The sequence below is a fragment of the Manis pentadactyla genome, chromosome 8, assembly GCF_030020395.1.
Source record: "Manis pentadactyla isolate mManPen7 chromosome 8, mManPen7.hap1, whole genome shotgun sequence".
Taxonomy (NCBI): Eukaryota; Metazoa; Chordata; class Mammalia; order Pholidota; family Manidae; genus Manis; species Manis pentadactyla.
In genome coordinates this window covers 97,199,886-97,221,764 of record NC_080026.1, presented here as the reverse complement: position 1 = coordinate 97,221,764, position 21,879 = coordinate 97,199,886, and the positions used below count along the sequence as shown (strand labels likewise).

Below are 21,879 nucleotides of genomic sequence, written 5' to 3'. Positions count from 1 at the left end.
TGACTACTTTATTTATAGTTTCTCAAAAAGTATTCCAGGAAGTAGGACTACAGTAATAAATCCAGAATTAAAGCAAGTACAGGTACTTTGTGTGTACTGGGGTAGAGAGTGGGGCCATTTTAAATTTAAAAAGTTAAAAAATTTAAAGGTATGGTCCACCTCTTATCATGTGCCATCTTTCTTTCCTCTTTACTCTCTTATCTCTATCTCTGTTCATCTCAGTATATGATACCTTCATCTTTGCAGTTACTCAGGCCAATAACCTTGAAAGCTTCTCTTTTTCTAACATTGGACATCAAAGTCTATTTACAAATTCTGTTGGCTCTACTTCAGAATATATACAGAATCTGTCCACTTGTCACCACTCGCTCCACCATCAGCTAGTCTAAGCCATCATTATCTCTTGCTTGACTTATAGTAATACCCTCCTAGCTGGCCTCCTGGGTACCATCCTCCAGTTTATTATCAACATGGCAGCTAGAACATCTTGAAGAAATGTAAGTCAGTCAGATCATGTCCCCCATCTGCTTAAAACCACAAATGCTTCCCATCTTCCAGCAAAGCCAGAGGCCTTCCTTCTCCTCTCTGACCTCATCTCTTACTAATCTCCCCTCTCACTCCACTGACCTCCTTTCTATTTCTAAAACATGTCAGAGAACACTCTCTTCATTGGGGTCTTTCTACTTGTTATTCCCTCCCTCTAGAACACTCCTTCCCATTCCATTCCCTCCCTCACTTCCTTCAGAATCAAATGTCCCTTTCTCAGGAAGGCCTTTTCTAAACAAGCTAATTAAAATAGCTATCTTGCCTCCCTGACACATTACTCACTAAGTCTACTTTATTTATCTCTATAATATTTATCACCAGATGACATGCTATATATTCACTTGGTTATTAGCTGCCTCTTCCCATTAGAATGTAAATGAATTTCACTGGGGCACAGTCCTGTCTCTTTTGTTCTTTCCTATATCTGCCATGCCTACGACCGTACCTGACATACAGCATTTATTTGCTCAGGAAGTACAGACTGAATTAATGAATAAATAAATGAATAAATGCCAAACTTTTTTTTTTAATCTCTGGATTTTTTTGGTATCATTAATATAAAATCACATGAGCAACATTGTGGTTACTAGATTCCCCCCATTATCAAGTCCCCACCACATATCCCGTTACAGTCACTGTCCATCAGCATAGTACGATGCTATAGAGTCACTACATGTCTTCTCTCGGCTATACTGCATTCCCCATGCTCCCCCCCATGTTATGTGTGCTAATCGTAATGCCTCTTATTCCCCTTCACCCTCTCCAGTCCCTTTCCCTTTGATTACTGTTAGTCCGTTCTTGGGTTCTGTGAGTCTGCTGCTGTTTTGTACCTTCAGTTTTTGCTTTGTTCTTATGCTCCACAGATGAATGAAATCATTTGGTATTTGCCTTTCTCCACCTGGCTTATTTCACTGAGCATAATTCTCTCTAGCTCCATCCATGTTGTTGCGAATGGTAGGATGTGTTTTTTTTATGGCTGAATAATATTCCATTGTATAAGTGTACCACCTTTTCTTTATCCATTCATCTACTGATAGATACTTAGGTTGCTTCCATTTCTTGGCATTGTAAATAGTGCTGTGATAAACATAGGGGTGCATATGTCTTTTTGAAACTGCGATCCTACATTCTTAGGGTAAATTCCTAGCAGTGGAATTCCTGGGTCAAATGGTATTTCTATTTTTAGTTTTTTGAGGAACCTCCATACTGCTTTCCACAACAGTTGAACTAGTTTACATTCCCACCAGCAGTGCAGGAGGAGGGTTCCCCTTTCTCTGCATTCTCGCCAGCATTAGTTGCTCCTAGTCTTTTCTATATTGGCCATCCTAACTGGTGTGAGGTGATATCTCATTGTTGCTTTTTATTTTGCATTTCCCTGGTAATTAGTGATGAAATGCCAAACTTCTTACGTTCCTTTTCTATGGCATTTCTAACAATGGAATTATATGCCTATCATTCATCAATAAAATTGTCCTAAATTCATTTCTTAAAGGTCTGTTTCATATACAACTCTCATCATCCTACTTGAGCCTACTCCCAATAAATGAACAGGAACTGAGAAAGTAACTTACTTACCTAAACATTAGGAACTTGAATCTTTCCAATAACTTCTGCCTGCTTCTGAGGGCCTGCAGTTTCTTCTGCCACAGTATATAATTCAGCAGTGTTTCCCAGTCCTTAGGCATTCCCAGAACATCCTTGGTAGTTCTACTTCATTCACACATTACCTGCACTATTATTTTTTAGTAATTTTAACTTGGCTCACTTTTGGTCTTTTTAAAAGGTATGTGAAAAGAAACTCAGCTTAAGCAATAATATCCATGAAATTACAGGTTTGAATTAGGTTCCCCCTGCCCCATATGTATTAAAATAAAAGTATGACTACAGAAATGAAGTGGTTGTTCATGGTCCACCGCCAGTGGTGCAATACCATACTCTAGGATTCACTGACATAAGCCAAAAAGTCTTACCATGGGGTCTGCAGCCTGCAATACCTTTCATAATACATACAACACATACCTCTTTGCTTTACACCAGGTAAGAATTCAAGTCACAATAGAATCAGATCTATGGATTTGAACGATACCATGAAGAATTGTCTAAATTTCTGATCAGATTGATTTAGACCAACAAAACTAAGCTCCTAAAGGGAAAATATTTCCAATTATCTGCTGGGTTCTTTTGTAAGACATTTGCTAAAATGTTCTGGCTTTAAAGAGCAAACTGGTATGCTTTTCTAGAAAAGTTATTCTTTCTTGTTTGAGCACTATTCCATCCATTTACCCATTCTTTCTTCCTTCCTCCCTTCTCCCTTCTTTTCCTTCTTCCTAACATCCTGTCTTCCTTTCCTTTCCTTTGAGGATTTTCAAAAAGAAAGGTGAAGGGGCCTTTCTTTTTAGGGTAAGGAGACATTTCCTAAACTTGATAGATTTCTTCATAATAGCAATTTTGCAGTTTATTTTGGGTACTTTATCAAATTTGACTCCTAACGCTTACTTTTCTATTTTAGAGAATATTCAGACTCTCGATTGAGAACAATGATCTTTCGCAAACTAAAAAGCCATCCTATATTCAAACATGTTTTTAAATGTGAGCAGTATTCTAAACTTACTTCAGACAACCCACACAATCACAAGTTATTTTAAGAAAAAGACTTAGATAGACATGTCAACAGAGGCTAATACTAATGTGCTGTTCTTCCAACAAAAAGGTTACTGACCTATCAGTAGGAGTTGTCTTTTCTGGCAGAGATGATAGATTTGCCTTGTCTTATCTACACCCCCTGCTCTGTCCCCATAATGAGCCATGCCATACATGTGCAAGACAGCTGGCAAGGGGGAGTCAGGGTCTGTGGCCATGGGCCAGAGTAAAGATTACCAACCCACTCAGGGCCTGGACCTATGACCCGGGTCTCATTAGCACCTTGCTCCAAGCAACTGAGCTGCCACAAAAATCAATAGTGGCTTAAGCCATTTTGTTTACAAGTGAAACAAATCAGGTCAGTCTGACAACCAATAGTTCAAGCAGCCACCAGAGAACTGCCAAAAGTACAGAAGAACCAACCATAATTCTTCCTCATGGGGCTCCTGCAGTCCTGGTTTTAGGGTTCTCCTCCAAAGCAAGGATGAATTTGGAAGGGGAGTAAGTATATAATAAGTAAGGCTATTTTTAAAATACCAAGTATTCAGTGCATGTTAATGAAAGATAGTAACAGAAGAAAAGCACCTCTACAACTTCTTAAATGATACCCTTCTTACTCAGTATTTAGAACATACTTGATATATGCACACAAAAAAAGAAGTCTATACTCAGGAATCGCGGGGTTAAAAAAATCTAGTCTAAAAATACTTAGACTACAATAGTCCATTTACATTAGGAAACCATTGATATGAGGCAAAATGAAGAAACAAAAACAAATCCATAGCAAATCAAGCTCAAAAGAAATCATTATATGAGTATTTCCATCGCCAAAAGTTTGGATTTCCAAAACATCCTAACAATCTTTCCTTTTAGAATACACAGAATTTAATATATTAAGAAAAGTTCCCTGCATACCATTTCATGCTGGCATTTTAGTGGTTAGTTTAATTGAGGTTATCCCACCTTGAGGTGGAACAGCAAGGGAACGGAAAAAAACGGACATGGTTATTTTTAAATTATAAAAAATCTCTCTGAGGGACAAAGCAGCCTTATGAACAAAGGAGAAACACCAGAGTTTGGAAAACTGCCCCTTAAATCAGTTAATAAACCAAAAGATAGTTGCAGAGAACCAACTACCCAGTCACCATTATACTAAATGCTATGTGAAAGAGATAAGAAATGTCAGACAAAGTCCTCATCCACAAAGCATATAATCCGGTTGAAAACCTAAGATTAACACACATTAAAAAACAAAAAAATCCAACTAAAATACTGAACTGTATAGTTTGGGCAGTAAGTGCTGGAGGCATTCTTCTTGTGATGGCAAAATATGCAAGTCATACCAATCTTCCTGCTAAAGACAATGTAAAAAGCTAGACAATATCAATATGCCTTCATACAACTGTCAAAGGGCTAATGGGACAGGGCTGAATTATCTGTCCAAGATTTGGTGAAGGCAGAAGGCCAGAGCCCAACACTCAGAGCCACTTTTGTCCTAAATTTATTCACCAATACAGGAAGACAAGCTGAGATGAAACTGTGGGGGTCTCTCGGCCTAAAAAGTTTGGGGTCTCTAACAGGCCAGTTCTACTGTAAGTTGGGCCATACCTAAGGGGAGAAGTAAACTTTAACTTTAAGTAACCAGTCTACACACGGATTTGCAGCCCAACTCATAACACCTGAATCGTGAACCTGGCTTGAGGAGGCCTTAAGCTGCTCAACCTAGGCTTAAGGCCGAAGCACATAAAAATTCTAGACCTCAAATTATTTCTATAAGTATTTTTTCAAAAACAATATCAATATTATGATCAGGTACATGAAGAGAAAAGATACCATGAATCAGAACTAGCAGAAACAAAAACATCAGAATCAGACCCACAGAAATTTCAGTTATTGAAAATACAAGCAAAGATTACTAAACAATTACATTCACTATATTCAAGAGATAAAAACCAAGCTTAAAGATTTGTCAGGAAACTGTGACAAATCTGAAAAATAACAATAGAAATTCTATACCTGAAATATACAATACTGAAATTAGGAACTCAGTGGATGAGTTTCACGGCAGATTAGGTAAAAAGAAGAGAGAATTAGTAAACTGCAATTGAGAAGAATTATTCTGAGTACAGCCAGAGAGAAAAAAGATGAAGAATACAGAAGAGAAGGTAAGAGCATAGAGCATAAAGTGAGAAATTACAACATATGTTTAATTGGAAACCCAAAATGAGAGAAGAGGAGGATAAAGTGGAAGCAATCTGTGAAGAAATAATGGCTGAGGATTTTCCTCAACAAAAAGGTATTAATCCTCAGGTCCCTAGCAGAATAAACAAAATGATACCCATACCTAGACACATCACAGCGAAACCTGGAAGATAAAAATCAAAGAAAATAGTTGAAAAAGCAAACAGAAAAAAGGCCAGTTTTGCCTTAGATTGACAAAGTCATAACACAATGGAATGTCTTCAGTGTGTTCAAAGAAAACAACCCAGAATTCCATAGCAAAAATAGTCTTCAAAAATTAATGTGAAATAAAAATAAAATTATTTGTGCCAGCAAACATGTATTCAATAAATTCTTTTCCAAGATCCAGTCATCTATTTATTTTTTTATCCACCAGTCATCCAAATTTAAAACATTACACATAGTAGGCAGTAAACAAATGCTTAATGAACTGAACTGCCAGGTTAGCTTACATTTAATACACCTAGAACCACTACGGTGTATTAGAACAGAGCAAGAATTTTTCTGTTTTCTTTGCTGTTATGTCCCTCACCTAAACCAGCATCTGTACATAGTTAAGTATTAATAGATATTATAAAATGTATTCTTATTATTAACAGAATTAAAATATTAGATGCCACTACAAGAGCTGACCATAATTATTTCTTCCCTTTGTTTCTCCAAAAAGACAATAAAATTTTAATGTGTATTCTAAAATTAGAAACACTGATTACAAATAAAATGCTCATAAAGATGTAACTTGAAATTTTTTTAAAAGGCTAAAACTTACCTCTTGAGAAAGTATTATTACAAAGCAATGAAAAAAGGTGGTTCCTAACTACATTTCTACTTTCTTCTCTCACTAGGTTCTCCACATGCTCTATCCTCCACTCCTATTACGTGATTTGCCAGTCTACAAAGTCACCAGTCTTTCATGCATTCATGCCAAATACTATTGCCTCTGTCTGCAATGTCCTCCACTTCCATGCCAGTTCTCCACAAAGAAAAGTTCTCTCATTCTTTAAGACCCAGATCAAATGTCATTTCTTCTGAAAAGGCTGCTTCAACACTGTGACCCAGTAAGTTAGTAACTCTCTCCTCTCTATTCATACAGTACAAAGGCCTTTTATAGAAGGTACTACATTGTGCTACAATTGTATACATGTTTTCTATCTCATTGGAACTAGAAGGTAAGAGCCATGTTTTTTCCATTCTTTAACTCTCTACCCCTAACTCCAATTTTAGTGACTAAGGACATAGTAAGTATCCACAACTGTTCACTAAGGTGATGAAAGACAAAGAAAAGAATGAGGAAGTATAACAGATTGGAAGAGACAAAAAATAAATAACTAAAGGTAATATGGGATCTTGGATCGGATTCTGGGATAGAAAAAATACTGCAGGTAAAAAACTGGGTGAAATTCAAATAATGACTGTAGTTTAGTTAATAGCATTGTACCAATGAATTTCTGGTACTGATAACTGTACTATGGTAACAATTGGTTAACAAGTGGTCAACATCAGGGCAAGCTGGTAAACAGTACATATAAACTACTATTTTGTACCTTTTTTGTGTTTATTTTCAAAATAATTTTTTTAAGTGCTTGCTGGATTGAATTATTTTATCCTACTGTGGGAATGTCACAAAATGTCTACTTTTGTACAAAGTGCTTAGAAACACAATGTAAATAAATAATGGGACAGATCAAAGGAACCACTGTCATATCTATACTACCTGAATTATTACCAAGAATGAATTTATGTACACTGTTTCAAGTATAATTAAAAAAAAAAGCCAAGCAAATAAATTATGTGAGAAGTACAAAGCAAATTTATACCTGCAATGTGCCTATGGCCAGTGCATCAATAAAAACACATTACTCTGAACCACCACTATAAGCACTCTCTGGATAATGGAACTTGGTGATATACAGAAGAATATGTAAATCATAATACAAGGAATCCAGTACTAGTAGGCAGATATTTCATTCTGACATGTATTTCACTGAAGTATGAAACCCAGCTTTCTGTAATATTGTGCTATACTACAGAGTAGAATAGAAAAATATGCCCCTGGTAAAACTGTTGAGATTGTAAAAATACAAATGTAGGAGAAGGTCAGTTTAACTTAGAGAACAAGGCAAATTATCAAAGAGAGCACCAGTTCAATAAAACATTTAGAACTACAGATATAAGTGATAATACAAAAGTGATCTACAAGACAAGTTACCATTAAGGCATTATGATGTCTCACAGAGTCACTACAATGGCAACACGAGTATAAAAAATTATAGATTTTTAAATACCACCATCACATGCAATGTAAGTGAATTTTAAATCACTGTTGCAACATGGATAACAGTGGCACTGGGCAGCAATATTGGACTGGTGTACTTGAACTCACCCACCAGCACATGTAACATTTTGAAATTTTTTTCTATTTAAGACAGAGGTAACTAGGTAATTCTTTATCTCAAAGACTTATGAAAAAGGAAATATTCTCATTCTACAGATACTCACTGCAACTTAGTATATGTCACTGTGGTGGTGTTGAGGATACAGAAAGATACAGTTCCTCCCTTATTGATGTTTACAATTAGACAATACTAATATGATGATGTTAGTGAGAAACAGAAGACAATGGAAGCCCAGAATCTAGAGGCCTCAAAGATTTCAGTTACACTCACACAGAGATCTACACGATGAGTGAGCACTAGCTAGACAAAGGAAGTAGAGGTGTGAAGTGGGGTTCTTGGCAAATGAGGCACCTTATACAAAGGAAGATCTGGAAGTTTATGGAACATGGCATATTCAAGAAAGTGAGGTAAATTCGAAATGCTACAATGTACAGTGGCACACAACAAAATAAGAATTTATCAGACTGTAGCCATGACTCTCAAGAACATAAGACTTACATGGATGCTTTAAACTGATTCTCTTAAGCTACATATAGTACTAGCTTATCATTATGATTATCACTACGTTTGCCAAAGTAAGATCGTGTTTTAGTGAAAAGCTGTATTTTTAAGATGTTTTCTCTGCTTTTAAGGAAACTATAGACTTTGAAAACAAAGTATGTGTCAACAGGAAAAAATCAATTTGTACTGAAATCTGGCTCAAGTCTCTTACTTATAAAATCCTAAAATTTTTCAGAAGAAATAAATTGCATTAACCTTTGCAGTAAGAATTAAACATAATAAATACCAAGTCAGCTAAATCCAAGATAGTTGTGTAAGCATCTAATATTGAGAAAACTGTGTTGAAAACTACTCATGTAATTCTTCGGTTTAAAAGGAAATCATTTAAATAATGCATCTGATTTAATTTTATTTCTCATTTTTTCTGAGACCAGCATCTGTTTTCTGTCATAGGACTTCTAATTTCTAGATTAGCTAATTACACTTTGAGAAAGCATAGTGATACACCGTATGAAGAATATGCGGCAGACTCACTAAATAGGTAACACCGAAGCTCACGGGAGGCTGGAGGACAGGTCTGCCCTCACCTGGGAACTGCATGAGGAGGAGGCGTGGCTCTGTTGGGGAAGCCCTGGGTGATTTCCATAGGTCAGGTCCCTTCACCGCTCTCGGAAGCAGATCCATTAAGCAGGCCTTGGGCGTATGAGTTTTTGTTCACCTCTTTGTACTCTTTGAAAAGGACAAATCTCTAAAATACAAGTTGCTGCTTGACTAATGTCAGCTAATATGCTTCTTTAGCAAGATTCAAGTCTAGTTCAATCCTTATAAATTCTAGAAGCAATTAACATTATGAGAGTACTTAAAAATCATTTCAAAGTTTTTCAAAGTTTGTACTTTTCAAAAAAGTATTTCAAAGTTTACCAGGGGGATGCTTAATTTCAGACTTCCTAACAAACGATATCTGCAGAGTTCCCTAACATTCAAAATAACTACACTGAATAGCTTCTAACACCAAACCTCTCCCTCAAACTACTCACTTACTCCTTTCCCTCTTTTCACACTCCAAATTCAAGTAATATTTCACGACACTTATTTATCTCCAGAGAAGACTCTTCTTTTGCACTTGACTTAACGACCCAATTGATAGTAACAAGGACACTATGCTGTCAAAAGCAGACAGCTGCTCCAGCTGCTGGCTCCCCTGGGGCTGCTACTGGGGAACCATGTTAGAGAGCCCTGCCAGGCTGGCACAATGTAAGGTGATCACTGTGCTCCTCAGGGACAGAGATATTAGATAGAGCACTAAATCATATGGGTCATTAATGAACTTGATCATTATTAGGAAATGCCACAGAATAAGAGATGAAGAAAAGTGTCCCAGTATGTGTATTCCTTTGTACTTGGAATTTTGAAAGCCTTTGTACTTGGAAATTCCTTTGTACTTGGAATTCTGAATGCCTAAAACTTGGATATGGCTGCCCATGTTATATGCTGCATTCACAGCTATTAAAACTGATGTTAAAGAGGGAGAAAGAGGAAAAAACAAAATGCTCACATAACAAATAACCCTTCTACAATACAGGCAGAGAGAAATATGGCTGAACTTCTGCATAAATAGGTTCACCTTCTAGGAAGTTATATTATCTAATGACAATTAGAAAACCTACTGAAAGTTGGAATTCCTCCTTCAGTCCTCTCTCCTTCATCCTTTATCACATATATGCCAGAGTTGAGTAACATGCCTAAACAGCCTAGGAATTAGGATATTTGTAGACTAAAATCATTAGCAATTGAAGATATGCTTAGAGGGAAACCACTCTAGAAATCCTCTGTAATGTAAAAGGGAATATAATAGTTGGGGAAAATACTTTTTAAAAAGTAATTACGAACACTTAATTCTCTTTTCCCCCCAGATTATGGACATAATACAAAGTCTACAAAATCTATCAAAATATTTTTGAAGGAAAGATAATTTGAAGTGGATATCAAAATCTCAAATATTACAAAAATAGTAATAAAAAGTCATAATAAGAAGATAGGGAAGGCATCAAGAGAAACTAATGACATCGTTCTATAAAAAAGGCATGGAACAGCAGGTGGACTAAGGTCTAAAGTGAGTGAAGACAGTAATAAATTGTGTTTAGTCAACTGAAGAAATGTTCACACATACAGTCACACACACATATATGCTGTCATTTAAGAAAATGAATCCTAGAGGAATACAAACAGTGTTTATCAAATATGTTCACATATCATACTGCTAGGTTCCCATGGAAATACAAGAAAAACAGTTACTTTGAAGACTTTAGAGGCAAGATCTTTTACAAAATAAAGCACCCAATATCAAAATACATTTAAAAAAATATATCCTTACAAGAATGAAGAAAGAACACAAGATTCTCTATCAAGAATCAAAGAAAAGGATTATGAAAATGGCAAGGGATAGACTAGACAAGATAAACAACTCAAGCCTAAGTTCAGAGAAGAAATGGTAAGAGAGGACATAGCTTCTATGTATATATGTATTTACTTCCTGTCTTCATCCATAAAAGATGAGTGATACCTGCTTTATACAAGTTCAAGTTTTCAGGCTTAGAAAAAAATCCTTTTAAGTCTAAGAGGACTTACCAGAGAGGTTGTTGATCTGTATTCCATTAAGTCTGAAAAGTCAGGGATACTGTCTGAGATGCTACCAGCGGTCTGAATACAAGCAAATGCCACCAAAAGAAAAAAAATTTCAGAAAAAATTTCAGAAAATAACAGACAAGAAAACAGTGCATTCACCCTCAGCAAAAACTTTAGAAAAATTAAACATTATTTCTCAGTACCCAGAAGTAAAGCATCTTTTAGAAGCCAAAAGAGAGTCACTAAGCACTAAACCTCTAAAACCAAGTTCATTTCTCCTCTTGAGAAGGTGGTTGGGCACTTAGTCACAGATGTCACAAACAAAATAGGCAGGTAGCCTATTATGTCACAAACAAAATAGGCAGGAAATTACTGTCATGATATGATTATGGAGAAGAAAGAAAAATTAGTTTAATGACAGGTGAATTCATTAACTGACTGAAAAACCACAGTAAAACCAAAGCAGACTGATTAATACGACGACGACAATGGGAGGTCTTTCCTCTGTCCCATCCTACTCAACAGATACAGGACCTCAACAAAGCAGGAAAGTAAAAGAGAACGTTAAGGGGAAAAAGTGACAGCCAAAAACAAAAGTGTATTCAATCACTGCTCCCTTCAAGTACTTTGGGATCTAACTAGTATGGAGTAGGGTTGGACACCAAACACTCTGCTCATCCTACAAACATTGTAATTGCTCCACAACATGTTCCATGAAACAAAGAACAGGTCAAGAGCATTGAGCACCCAAGAAACACACACAACGAACTTGGAAGAAGAGATTCAGGCCTACTGTAGAACCCAAGTGGTCCAAACGTTACGTCAAAAAGCACCTTTGGCCCTAGACCCTGCTCCTCATCCAGAAGGCCAGTATCCATACAAGCCCAAGAGGGGAAGAAGCACACAGCCAAGAGTGAGAGGAAGTGGGCTCCGAGCTTATGCACAAAGTGGGAAAGTTAGCCAGGAAAGATGTGGAACTCTAGTTCTGGTGCAATGCTAACCCAAATCTGAGTAGTTCAGCTCAGTATCCAGTCAATAAAGAGCTGGACATGGAATGACCCTTCCATACAACCTTAGAACTGATTTTAGGGAACAGGCCTGGCCTCATTTACATTTTAATGAGGCCAGAACAACCATCTTCTACGATTCAGATTTCTCATGTCCCCACTACTTACTACTCCCCCAGCCTCATCATATATATACTTGTGGGTATCATAATTAAGAAACCTTGATTTGGTATCCAAAAAGTAGAGAAGCTGGGGAAGAATTCTCGGTTCACATGGGGAAGAAGAGCTAGGGAAGAATTTGAGCCTCATGGGCCAGGTCCCTGTGATCTACCAGAGTAAGGATAAACATTCAAATATATATATTTTATGCACACACACACACACACACACACACACACACACACACACACACACACACACACATAGATATAAAGAAAAAGGAACTAAGTTTATATTAAGGGATGGTGGAGCCAAGATGGCGGTGTGAGTAGAGCAGCGGAAATCTCCTCCCAAAACCACATATATCCATGAAAACATAACAAAGACAACTCTTCCTAGAATAAAGACCAGAGGACACAGGACATCCAGAACACATCTACACATGCAAGAACCCAGTGCTTTGTAAAGGGGGTAAGATACAAGCCCCGGCCCGGCAGGACCCGAGTGCCCCTCCCCCCAGCTCCCAGTGGGAGAAGAATAGGCAGAGAGGGAGGGAGAAGGAGCCCAGGACTGCTGAACACCCAGCCCCACCCATCCGGACCAGAGCGCAGACACAGGGCGTGCGCGGGCACTGGATACTAGGGAAATAGGGCAGCAAGAACAGTGAGCGGGTACCGGAGGCCTGGCGCCGGAGGATATAAGAAAAGCGAGCGGCCATTTTTTTTTTCTGTTTTGCTTTGGCGAGCACTTTTTGGAAGTTTTAAAGGGATAGGGACCCCAATACTAGGGAAACAGGGCAGCAAGACCAGTGAGCAGATGCCTGAGGCTGGCGCCGGAGAATAAAGATGAACGAGCGGCCATTTAAAAAATTTTTTTATTTATTTTTTTAATTTTAAAAATTTTTTATTTTTTATTTTTTTGTGGTCTTTTTGTTTTGGCGGGTGCTTTTGGGAAGTCTTAAAGGGGCAGGGCGGGACACTTAATCCAGAGGAAGAGAATCCGGGGATCTCTGGGCACCCTAATCCCCTGGGCTGCAGGGAGCAGGGAGGCCCCTTACGGAGATAAATAGCCTCCCTGCCGCTCCCCCTGCAACGCGAATCCACCACTTTGGAGCCGCAGCCCGAGCCAGGCCACGCCCACAGCAACAGCGGAGCTAAACACCATAGCAACCAGGCAGGAAGCAGAAGCCCTGTCTGTGCGTAGCTGCCCAGCACAAGCCACTAGAGGTCGCTGTTCTCCCAGGAGAGGAGGGCCACAAACCAACAAGAAGGGAAGTTCTTCCAGCCGTCACTCGTTCCAGCTCTGCAAACTATTCCTATCACCATGAAAAGGCAAAACTACAGGCAGACAAAGATCACAGAGACAACACCAGAGAAGGAGACAGACCTAACCAGTCTTCCTGACAAAGAATTCGAAATAAAAATCATAAACATGCTGACAGAGATGCAGAGAAATACGCAAGAGATATGGGATGAAGTCCGGAGGGAGATCACAGACGCCAGAAAGGAGATCACAGAAATGAATCACAGTCAGGAAGGGTTTATAAGCAGAATGGATAGGATGCAAGAGGCCATTGATAGAACTGAAATCAGAGAACAGGAACGCATACAAGCTGACATAGACAGAGATAAAAGGATCTACAGGGATGAAACAATATTAAGAGAACTGTGTGACCAATCCAAAAAGGAACAATATCCGTATTATAGGGGTACCAGAAGAAGAAGAGAGAGGAAAAGGGATGGAAAGTATCTTGGAAGAAATAATTGCTGAAAACTTCCCCAAACTGGGGGAGGAAATAATCGAACAGACCACGGAAATACATAGAACTCCCAACAGAAAGGATCCAAGGAGGACAACAGCAAGACACATAATAATTAAAATGGCAAAGATCAAGGACAAGGAAAGAGTTTTAAAGGCAGCTAGAGAGAAAAAGGTCACCTATAAAGGAAAACCCATCAGGCTAACATCAGACTTCTCAACAGAAACCCTACAGGCCAGAAGAGAATGGCATGATATATTAAATGCAATGAAACAGAAGGGCCTTGAACCAAGGATACTGTATCCAGCACGAATATCATTTAAATATTATGGTGGGATTAAACAATTCCCAAACAAAAGCTGAGGGAATTTGCTTCCCACAAACCACTTCTACAGGACATCTTACAGGGACTGCTCTAGATGGGAGCACTCCTAGAAAGAGCACAGAACAAAACACACAACACACGAAGAATGGAGGAGGAGGAATAAGAAGGGAGAGAAGAAAAGAATCTCCAGACAGTGTATATAACAGCTCAATAAGCGAGCTAAGTTAGGCAGTAAGATACTAAAGAGGCTAACCTTGAACCTTTGGTAACCATGAATTTAAAGCCTGCAATGTCAATAAGTACATATCTTTCAATAGTCACCCTAAATGTCAATGGACTGAATGCACCAGTCAAAAGACACAGAGTAATAGAATGGATAAAAAAGCAAGACCCATCTATATGCTGCTTACAAGAAACTCACCTCAAACCCAAAGACATGTACAGACTAAAAGTCAAGGGATGGAAAAATGTATTTCAGGCAAACAACAGTGAGAAGAAAGCAGGGGTTGCAGTACTAATATCAGACAAAATAGACTTCAAAACAAAGAAAGTAACAGGAGATAAAGAAGGACACTACATAATGATAAAGGGCTCAGTGCAACAACAGGATATAACCATTCTAAATATATATGCACCCAACACAGGAGCACCAGCATATGTGAAACAAATACTAACAGAACTAAAGGGGGAAATAGACTGCAATGCATTCATTCAACACACCACTCACCCCAAAGGATACATCCACCGGGCAGAAAATAAGTAAGGACACGGAAGCACTGAACAACACAGTAGAGCAGATGGACCTAATAGACATCTACAGAACTCTACATCCAAAAGCAACAGGATACACATTCTTCTCAAGTGCACATGGAACATTCTCCAGAATAGACCACATACTAGGCCACAAAAAGAGCCTCAGTAAATTTCAAAAGACTGAAATCCTACCAACCAACTTTTCAGACCACATAGCCATAAAACTAGAAATAAACTGTACAAAGAAAGCAAAAAGGCTCACAAACACATGGAGGCTTAACAACACACTCCTAAATAATCAATGGATCAATGACCAAATCAAAATGGAGATCCAGCAATATATGGAAACAAATGACAACAACAACACGAAGCCCCAACTTTTGTGGGACACAGCAAAAGCAGTCTTAAGAGGAAAGTATATAGCAATCCAAGAACATTTAAAAAAGGAAGAACAATCCCAAATGAATGGTCTAATGTCACAATTATCGAAATTGGAAAAAGAAGAACAAATGAGGCCTAAGGTCAGCAGAAGGAGGGATATAATAAAGATCAGAGAAGAAATAAATAAAATTGAGAAGAATAAAACAATAGCAAAAATCAATGAAACCAAGAGCTGGTTCTTCAAGAAAATAAACAAAATAGAGAACCCTCTAGCCAGACTTATTAAGAGGAAAAGAGAGTCAACACAAATCAACAGTATCAGAAACGAGAAAGGAAAAAATCACGACAGACCCCACAGAAATACAAAGAATTATTAGAGAATAGTATGAAAACCTATATGTTAACAAGCTGGGAAACCTAGGAGAAATGGACAACTTCCTAGAAAAATACAACCTTCCAAGACTGACTCAGAAAGAAACAGAAAATCTAAACAGACCAATTACCAGCAACGAAATTGAAGCGGTAATCAAAAAACTACCAAAGAACAAAACCCCCAGGCCAGATGGATTTACCTCGGAATTTTATCAGACATACAGGGAAGACATAGTACCCATTCTCCTTAAAGTTTTCGAAAAAATAGAGGAGGAGGGGATACTCCCAAACTCATTCTATGAAGCTAACATCACCCAAATACCAAAACCAGGCAAAGACCCCACCAAAAAAGAAAACTACAGACCAATATCCCTGATGAACGTAGATGCAAAAATACTCAACAAAATATTAGCAATCCGAATTCAAAAATACATCAAAACAATCATACACCATGACCAAGTGGGATTCATCCCAGGGATGCAAGGATGGTACAACATTCGAAAGTCCATCAACATCATCCACCACGTCAATAAAAAGAAAGACAAAACCACATGATCATCTCCATAGATGCTGAAAAAGCATTTGACAAAGTTCAACATCCATTCATGATAAAAACTCTCAGCAAAATGGGAATAGAGGGCAAGTACCTCAACATAATAAAGGCCATCTATGATAAACCCACAACCAACATTATATTGAACAGCGAGAAGCTGAAAGCATTTCCTCTGAGATCGGGAACTAGACAGGGATGCCCACTCTCTCCACTGTTATTTAACATAGTACTGGAGGTCCTAGCCACGGCAATCAGACAAAACAAAGAAATACAAGGAATCCAGATTGGTAAAGAAGAAGTTAAACTGGCACTATTTGCAGATGACATGATATTGTACATAAAAAACCCCAAAGACTCCACCCCAAAACTACTAGAACTGATATCAGAATACAGCAAGGTTGCAGGATACAAAATCAACACACAGAAATCTGTGGTTTTCCTATACACTAACAATTAACCAATAGAAAGAGAAATCAGGAAAACAACTCCGTTCACAATTGCATCAAAAAACATAAAATACCTAGGAATAAACCTAACCAAAGAAGCGAAAGACTTATACTCTGAAAACTACAAGTCACTCTTAAGATAAATTAAAGGGGACACTAACAGATGGAAACTCATCCCATGCTCGTGGCTAGGAAGAATTAATATCGTCAAAATGGCCATCCTGCCCAAAGCAATATACAGATTTGATGCAATCCCTATGAAACTACCAGCAACATTCTTCAATGACCTGGAACAAATAATTAAAAAATTCATATGGAAACACCAAAGACCCCGAATAGCCAAAGCAATCCTGAGAAAAAAGAATAAAGTAGGGGGGATCTCACTCCCCAACTTCAAGCTCTAGTATAAAGCCATAGTAATCAAGACAATTTGGTACTGGCACAAGAACAGAGCCACAGACCAATGGAACAGACTAGAGGCTCCAGACATTAACCCAGACATATATGGTCAATTAATATTTGATAAAGGAGCCATGGACATACAATGGCGAAATGACAGTCTCTTCAACAGATGGTGCTGGCAAAACTGGACAACTACATGTAGGAGAATGAAACTGGACCATTGTCTAACCCCATATACAAAAGTAAACTCAAAATGGATCAAAGACCTGAATGTAAGTCATGAAACCATTAAACTCTTGGAAAAAAACATAGGCAAAAACCTCTTAGACATAAACACGAGTGACCTCTTCTTGAACATATCTCCCGGGCAAGGAAAACAAAAGCAAAAATGAACAAGTGGGACTATATTAAGCTGAAAAGCTTCTGTACAGCAAAAGACACCATCAATAGAACAAAAAGGAACCCTTCAGTATGGGAGAATATATTTGAAAATGACACATCCGATAAAGGCTTGATGTCCAGAATACATAAAGGGCTCACATGCCTCAACAAACCAAAAACAAATAGGCCCAATTAAAAAATGGGCAGAGGAACTGAACAGACGGTTCTCCAAAAAAGAAATACAGATGGCCAACAGACACATGAGAAGATGCTCCACATGGCTAATTATCAGAGAAATGCAAATTAAAACTACAATGAGGTATCACCTCACACCAGTAAGGATGGCTGCCATCCAAAAGACAAACAACAACAAACGTTGGCGAGGCTGTGGAGAAAGGGAAACCCTCCTACACTGCTGGTGGGAATGTAAATTAGTTCAACCATTGTGGAAAGCAGTATGGAGGTACATCAAAATGCTCAAAACAGACATACCACTTGACCCAGGAACTGCACTCCTAGGAATTTACCCTAAGAATGCAGCAATCAAGTATGAGAAAGACCAATGCACCCCTATGTTTATTGCAGCACTATTTACAATAGCCAAGAATTGGAAGCAACCTAAATGTCCATCGATAGATGAATGGATAAAGACGATGTGGTACATATACACAATGGAATACTACTCAGCCATAAGAAAAGGGCAAATCCTACCATTTGCAGCAACATGGATGGAGCTGGAGGGTATTATGCTCAGTGAAACAAGCCAGGTGGAGAAAGAGAAATACCAAATGATTTCACTCATATGTGGAGTATAAGAACAAAGGAAAAACTGAAGGAACAAAATAGCAGCAGAATCACAGAACTCAAGAATGGACTAACAGGTACCAAAGAGAAAGGGACTGGGGAGGATGGGTGGGTAGGGAGGGATAAGGAGGGGGGAAAAAAGGCGGGTATTAAGATTAGCATGCATGGGGGGTTGGGAGAAAGGGGAGGGCTGTACAACACAGAGAAGACAAGTAGTGATTCTACAACATTTTGCTACGCTGATGGACAGTGACTGTAAAGGGGTATATAGGGGGGACTTGGTATAGGGGAGAGCCTAGTAAGCAAAATATTCATCATGTAAGTGTAGATTAATGATAAAAAAAAAAAAAAAGCAGTTCCTGTGTGATGACCTCCAATGAGTTCTACCCAATGATATAAAGGGCATATAAAAGTGTAGGCAAAGGGTCTGTTTGTGTTTATACAGAGGATCAAAGCCTAATTTGGCTATCCCGAAAATGAACTAAGATACGATATGAAAAAGAACTTCCAACATCAGCACTCTCGGGAAGACTCATGCCAGAAGATGATCATCAAAAAACCCCAACAAAGATCCACGCACTGCTACAGCTGTAGATGCACTCATCCCACCAGTTCCTGGACTTGCCATGGGAATGAAGAAGGAGATATCTAAGCTGGCCTGTGCATACAGTAGAAAAACAAATTTGACTGGATCTATACTGTTGGAACTCAACCAAGAATTTGGAGAAGTGCAAATTGTAGCGCTCCCAAATCTTACAACTACAGACTATTTACTGTTAAAAGAACATATGGGATGTGAACAGGCCCCAGGAATGGGTTGTTTTAATTTGTCTGATTTCTCTCAGACTGTTCAAGTTCAGTTGGACAATATCCACCATATCATAGATAAGTTTTCACAAATGCCTAAGGTGCCTAACTGGTTTTCTTGGTTTCACTGGAGATGGCTGGTAATTACAGGTATGCTTTGGTTATGTAACCATACTCCTATTATGTTAATGTGTGTGCGCAATTTAATTAGTAGTTTAAAACCTATACATGCTGAAGTTACTCTACAAGAAGATATGTCAAAGAAATAATCAATCTTCCCATGTTTTCTTCTGCCTGCTACTTCTATAGCTTTTCTTCTTCCCTCCTAATTACAACCCTTAAATAGAATTCGTGCCTCATATCAAATTTACCGAGTATCATAATTCTTCCAAGTGGTAAAGATACCTCAAGACAAATGCTGGGCATAGAAGCCACAGGGCATGAATATGCAAAGAAGTAAAAAGCTAACCTTTTCAAACAATATGGCTTCTCTCTCACTTACCAACTTTACATTTCCCTGTATGGCCCCGGAAGATGACTGGTTAGCCAGAGACGGGTAAGATTCCTCAAGGGAGGAACAACCTAAGACAGGCACAGTCGCAGGGGGGTCATCAGGTGAGAAATTGGGGATCAACAGAGGTGAGGCTTAGAACCTCACCCCCCCTGTTCTGAGAGAAATCTTCTGCATACGTGGATGTTTTATTGCCCTTGTCTAGCGTGGATTAACACATAGTCTACAGGCACACACCTGATCATCTACATTTGCTCTCTTACAACACTAAACTATGTTTTCTACCTTTATCTTGTATCTACCTACCACTTCAGCATTTTATTAAAAATAATAATAATAAAGAGAGAAATGTGGTATCCACATATAAATCAAGTATAAAAATCAAATGAGTATTCATATTTGAACTGTTTATAGTTCATAATGCATGATCAAAACCGACAGTTTCTGTGATGACTGCCCTTGTACTGTTCACCATGTAACTTATTCACTATGTAAGAATTTGTTCTTCATGTAAGAACTTGTTCATTATGCTTCAGAAGATTGGAGACTGATGAAAATTAGGCTTGGGGTGGACTGATGATTGTGCATTGAGCACTGACTCCCCTATACAGAACTTTATTATTGTTAACAACCATTTGATCAATAAATATGAGAGATGCCCTCACAAAAAAAAAAAAAAAAAAAGAAGTACACACTTGCAATTGTAAAATAAATAAGTAACCAGGATGTAATGTATAGCATAAGGAATATAGTCAAAATATTATAACAACTTGGTATGGTGATAGCTGGAACCTAGAATTATCATGTATATAAATGTTGAATCACTATGTTGTACACCTGAAACTAATGTAATACTGTGTGTCAACTACCCTTCAATAAAAAATAATTATCTACAAAAATGTAAAATAAAAAATAAATAAATAAAACTCAAGAGTTTATATTAAGGACTTAAGTGTTAGGAGGTTATTTAAACTAGAAGAATATATAAACTGGAAAAACAGATCATCAGGAGGAATATATTATGGTTGACCCATATAAAATCGCTGTTTTTGTAGGTCAAAAACAATACAGTATCAGGGATTTTACAATGTTCAAATGAGTATATAAAGTATTTTGCAGTGGAAAAGACCTTCAGTGTGACTGCACTGGAGAGCACCAGGATGAAGAGGTTCAATATGAATTCAGAAGGCACCCTGACAAACAGGGCAACTGAACTGGGAACTGGAGGTGTGCAAACAGAATAGGGCAACCCCCCTCCTCTCAAGAGATTTCTGTAGTGACTGATCTCTAAGATCCCTTCTGAGATATCCTGAAAGTTCTTGTCCACTTAGACTAAGCAAATTCTGATGGGGTTGATTTGTGTGTACTAAGAGTAGAGAAGACAGAACAACTGTAAAAAGAATGTATCCTGAAAAGACAACGGGACAGAGAAATTCAGGAAGGAAGAAAATCACCCTTTCCACTTCTTTCAGCCCACCTCTGCAAAACCTAGATATCATCCTGCCTTGACCATGGTGAAATCTCAGCCTGTCTGCAGGCAGGAAGAATACACCCTATGAAGCACATGCTATAAATTTAAAGGAAGGGGTTAGCACCACTAAAATTCAGTGAAGAGGTCTGGAATAGAAGGTTCCACTGAGACAGACTTAAACTGCAAAACTGTGGCTATGTAGGCTTGGCACAGGTAGGTAGTTTGAGACAGGCAGACTTAGAGAACATGCACGCCAGGAGCTAAAGCTCAAGAAGCAGCCTGCAGAGCAGGAGACAATAAATTTAGCTGGAACAAGAGTCCAGGGTGATGATCAGGGAAAGTGTGCCAAGACTGGAAACCACTGACTACCATGCTCAGGTTTACACTCTGTTCACTTTAGTCTTTTAAGCACAGTTTATAGGCAAAATGAAAGACTTAAGTCAAAAGTGAAGAGGACATTTCATGGAGTCACGTACATGTCTGAAATATCACAATGCTTGCCATCCAAAAAAGAAAAAGGCAAAAACATGTTTTGGTACATCAGTTGTTGCTTTGTTTTTGTTTTTCAGGTCAGATTTTGCTACACTTTACTTTTAATGGTTTATAAACCATACCAAAAATGTCTTGTTATTTTTCTAAAAATTTTTCCACACACTTCTATCACAAACGTTATTAGACCAGGTTCATCTATCATTTCCTATCCAATGAACACCTCAGCTCAAATGTGAGAAGAACAAAAACAGTGTACATTTTTTGAGCACTTATGTGTAAGGCAGTAGCATTTCAAGGGGTAGATGGG

The 21,879-nt window shown here is 38.2% G+C and overlaps 1 protein-coding gene across 5 annotated transcripts in view; it reads right to left on the bottom strand.

Annotated features, from left to right (window-relative positions):
• The window catches only part of KAT6B (lysine acetyltransferase 6B), a 182,357-nt gene that overhangs the window by 84,636 nt on the left and 75,842 nt on the right, over positions 1-21,879 (bottom strand). Inside the window, exon 1 of one of the 5 annotated variants that reach the window (XM_057506025.1) lies at positions 10,953-12,328. The exons of the other annotated variants lie outside the window; for them this stretch is intronic. Within the exon in view, the coding sequence (XP_057362008.1) occupies positions 10,953-10,979 (27 nt within the window). The 5' untranslated portion in view covers positions 10,980-12,328. Of the gene's footprint in view, positions 1-10,952; positions 12,329-21,879 lie in introns of those variants that run through there. 5 annotated transcript variants of the gene reach the window in all.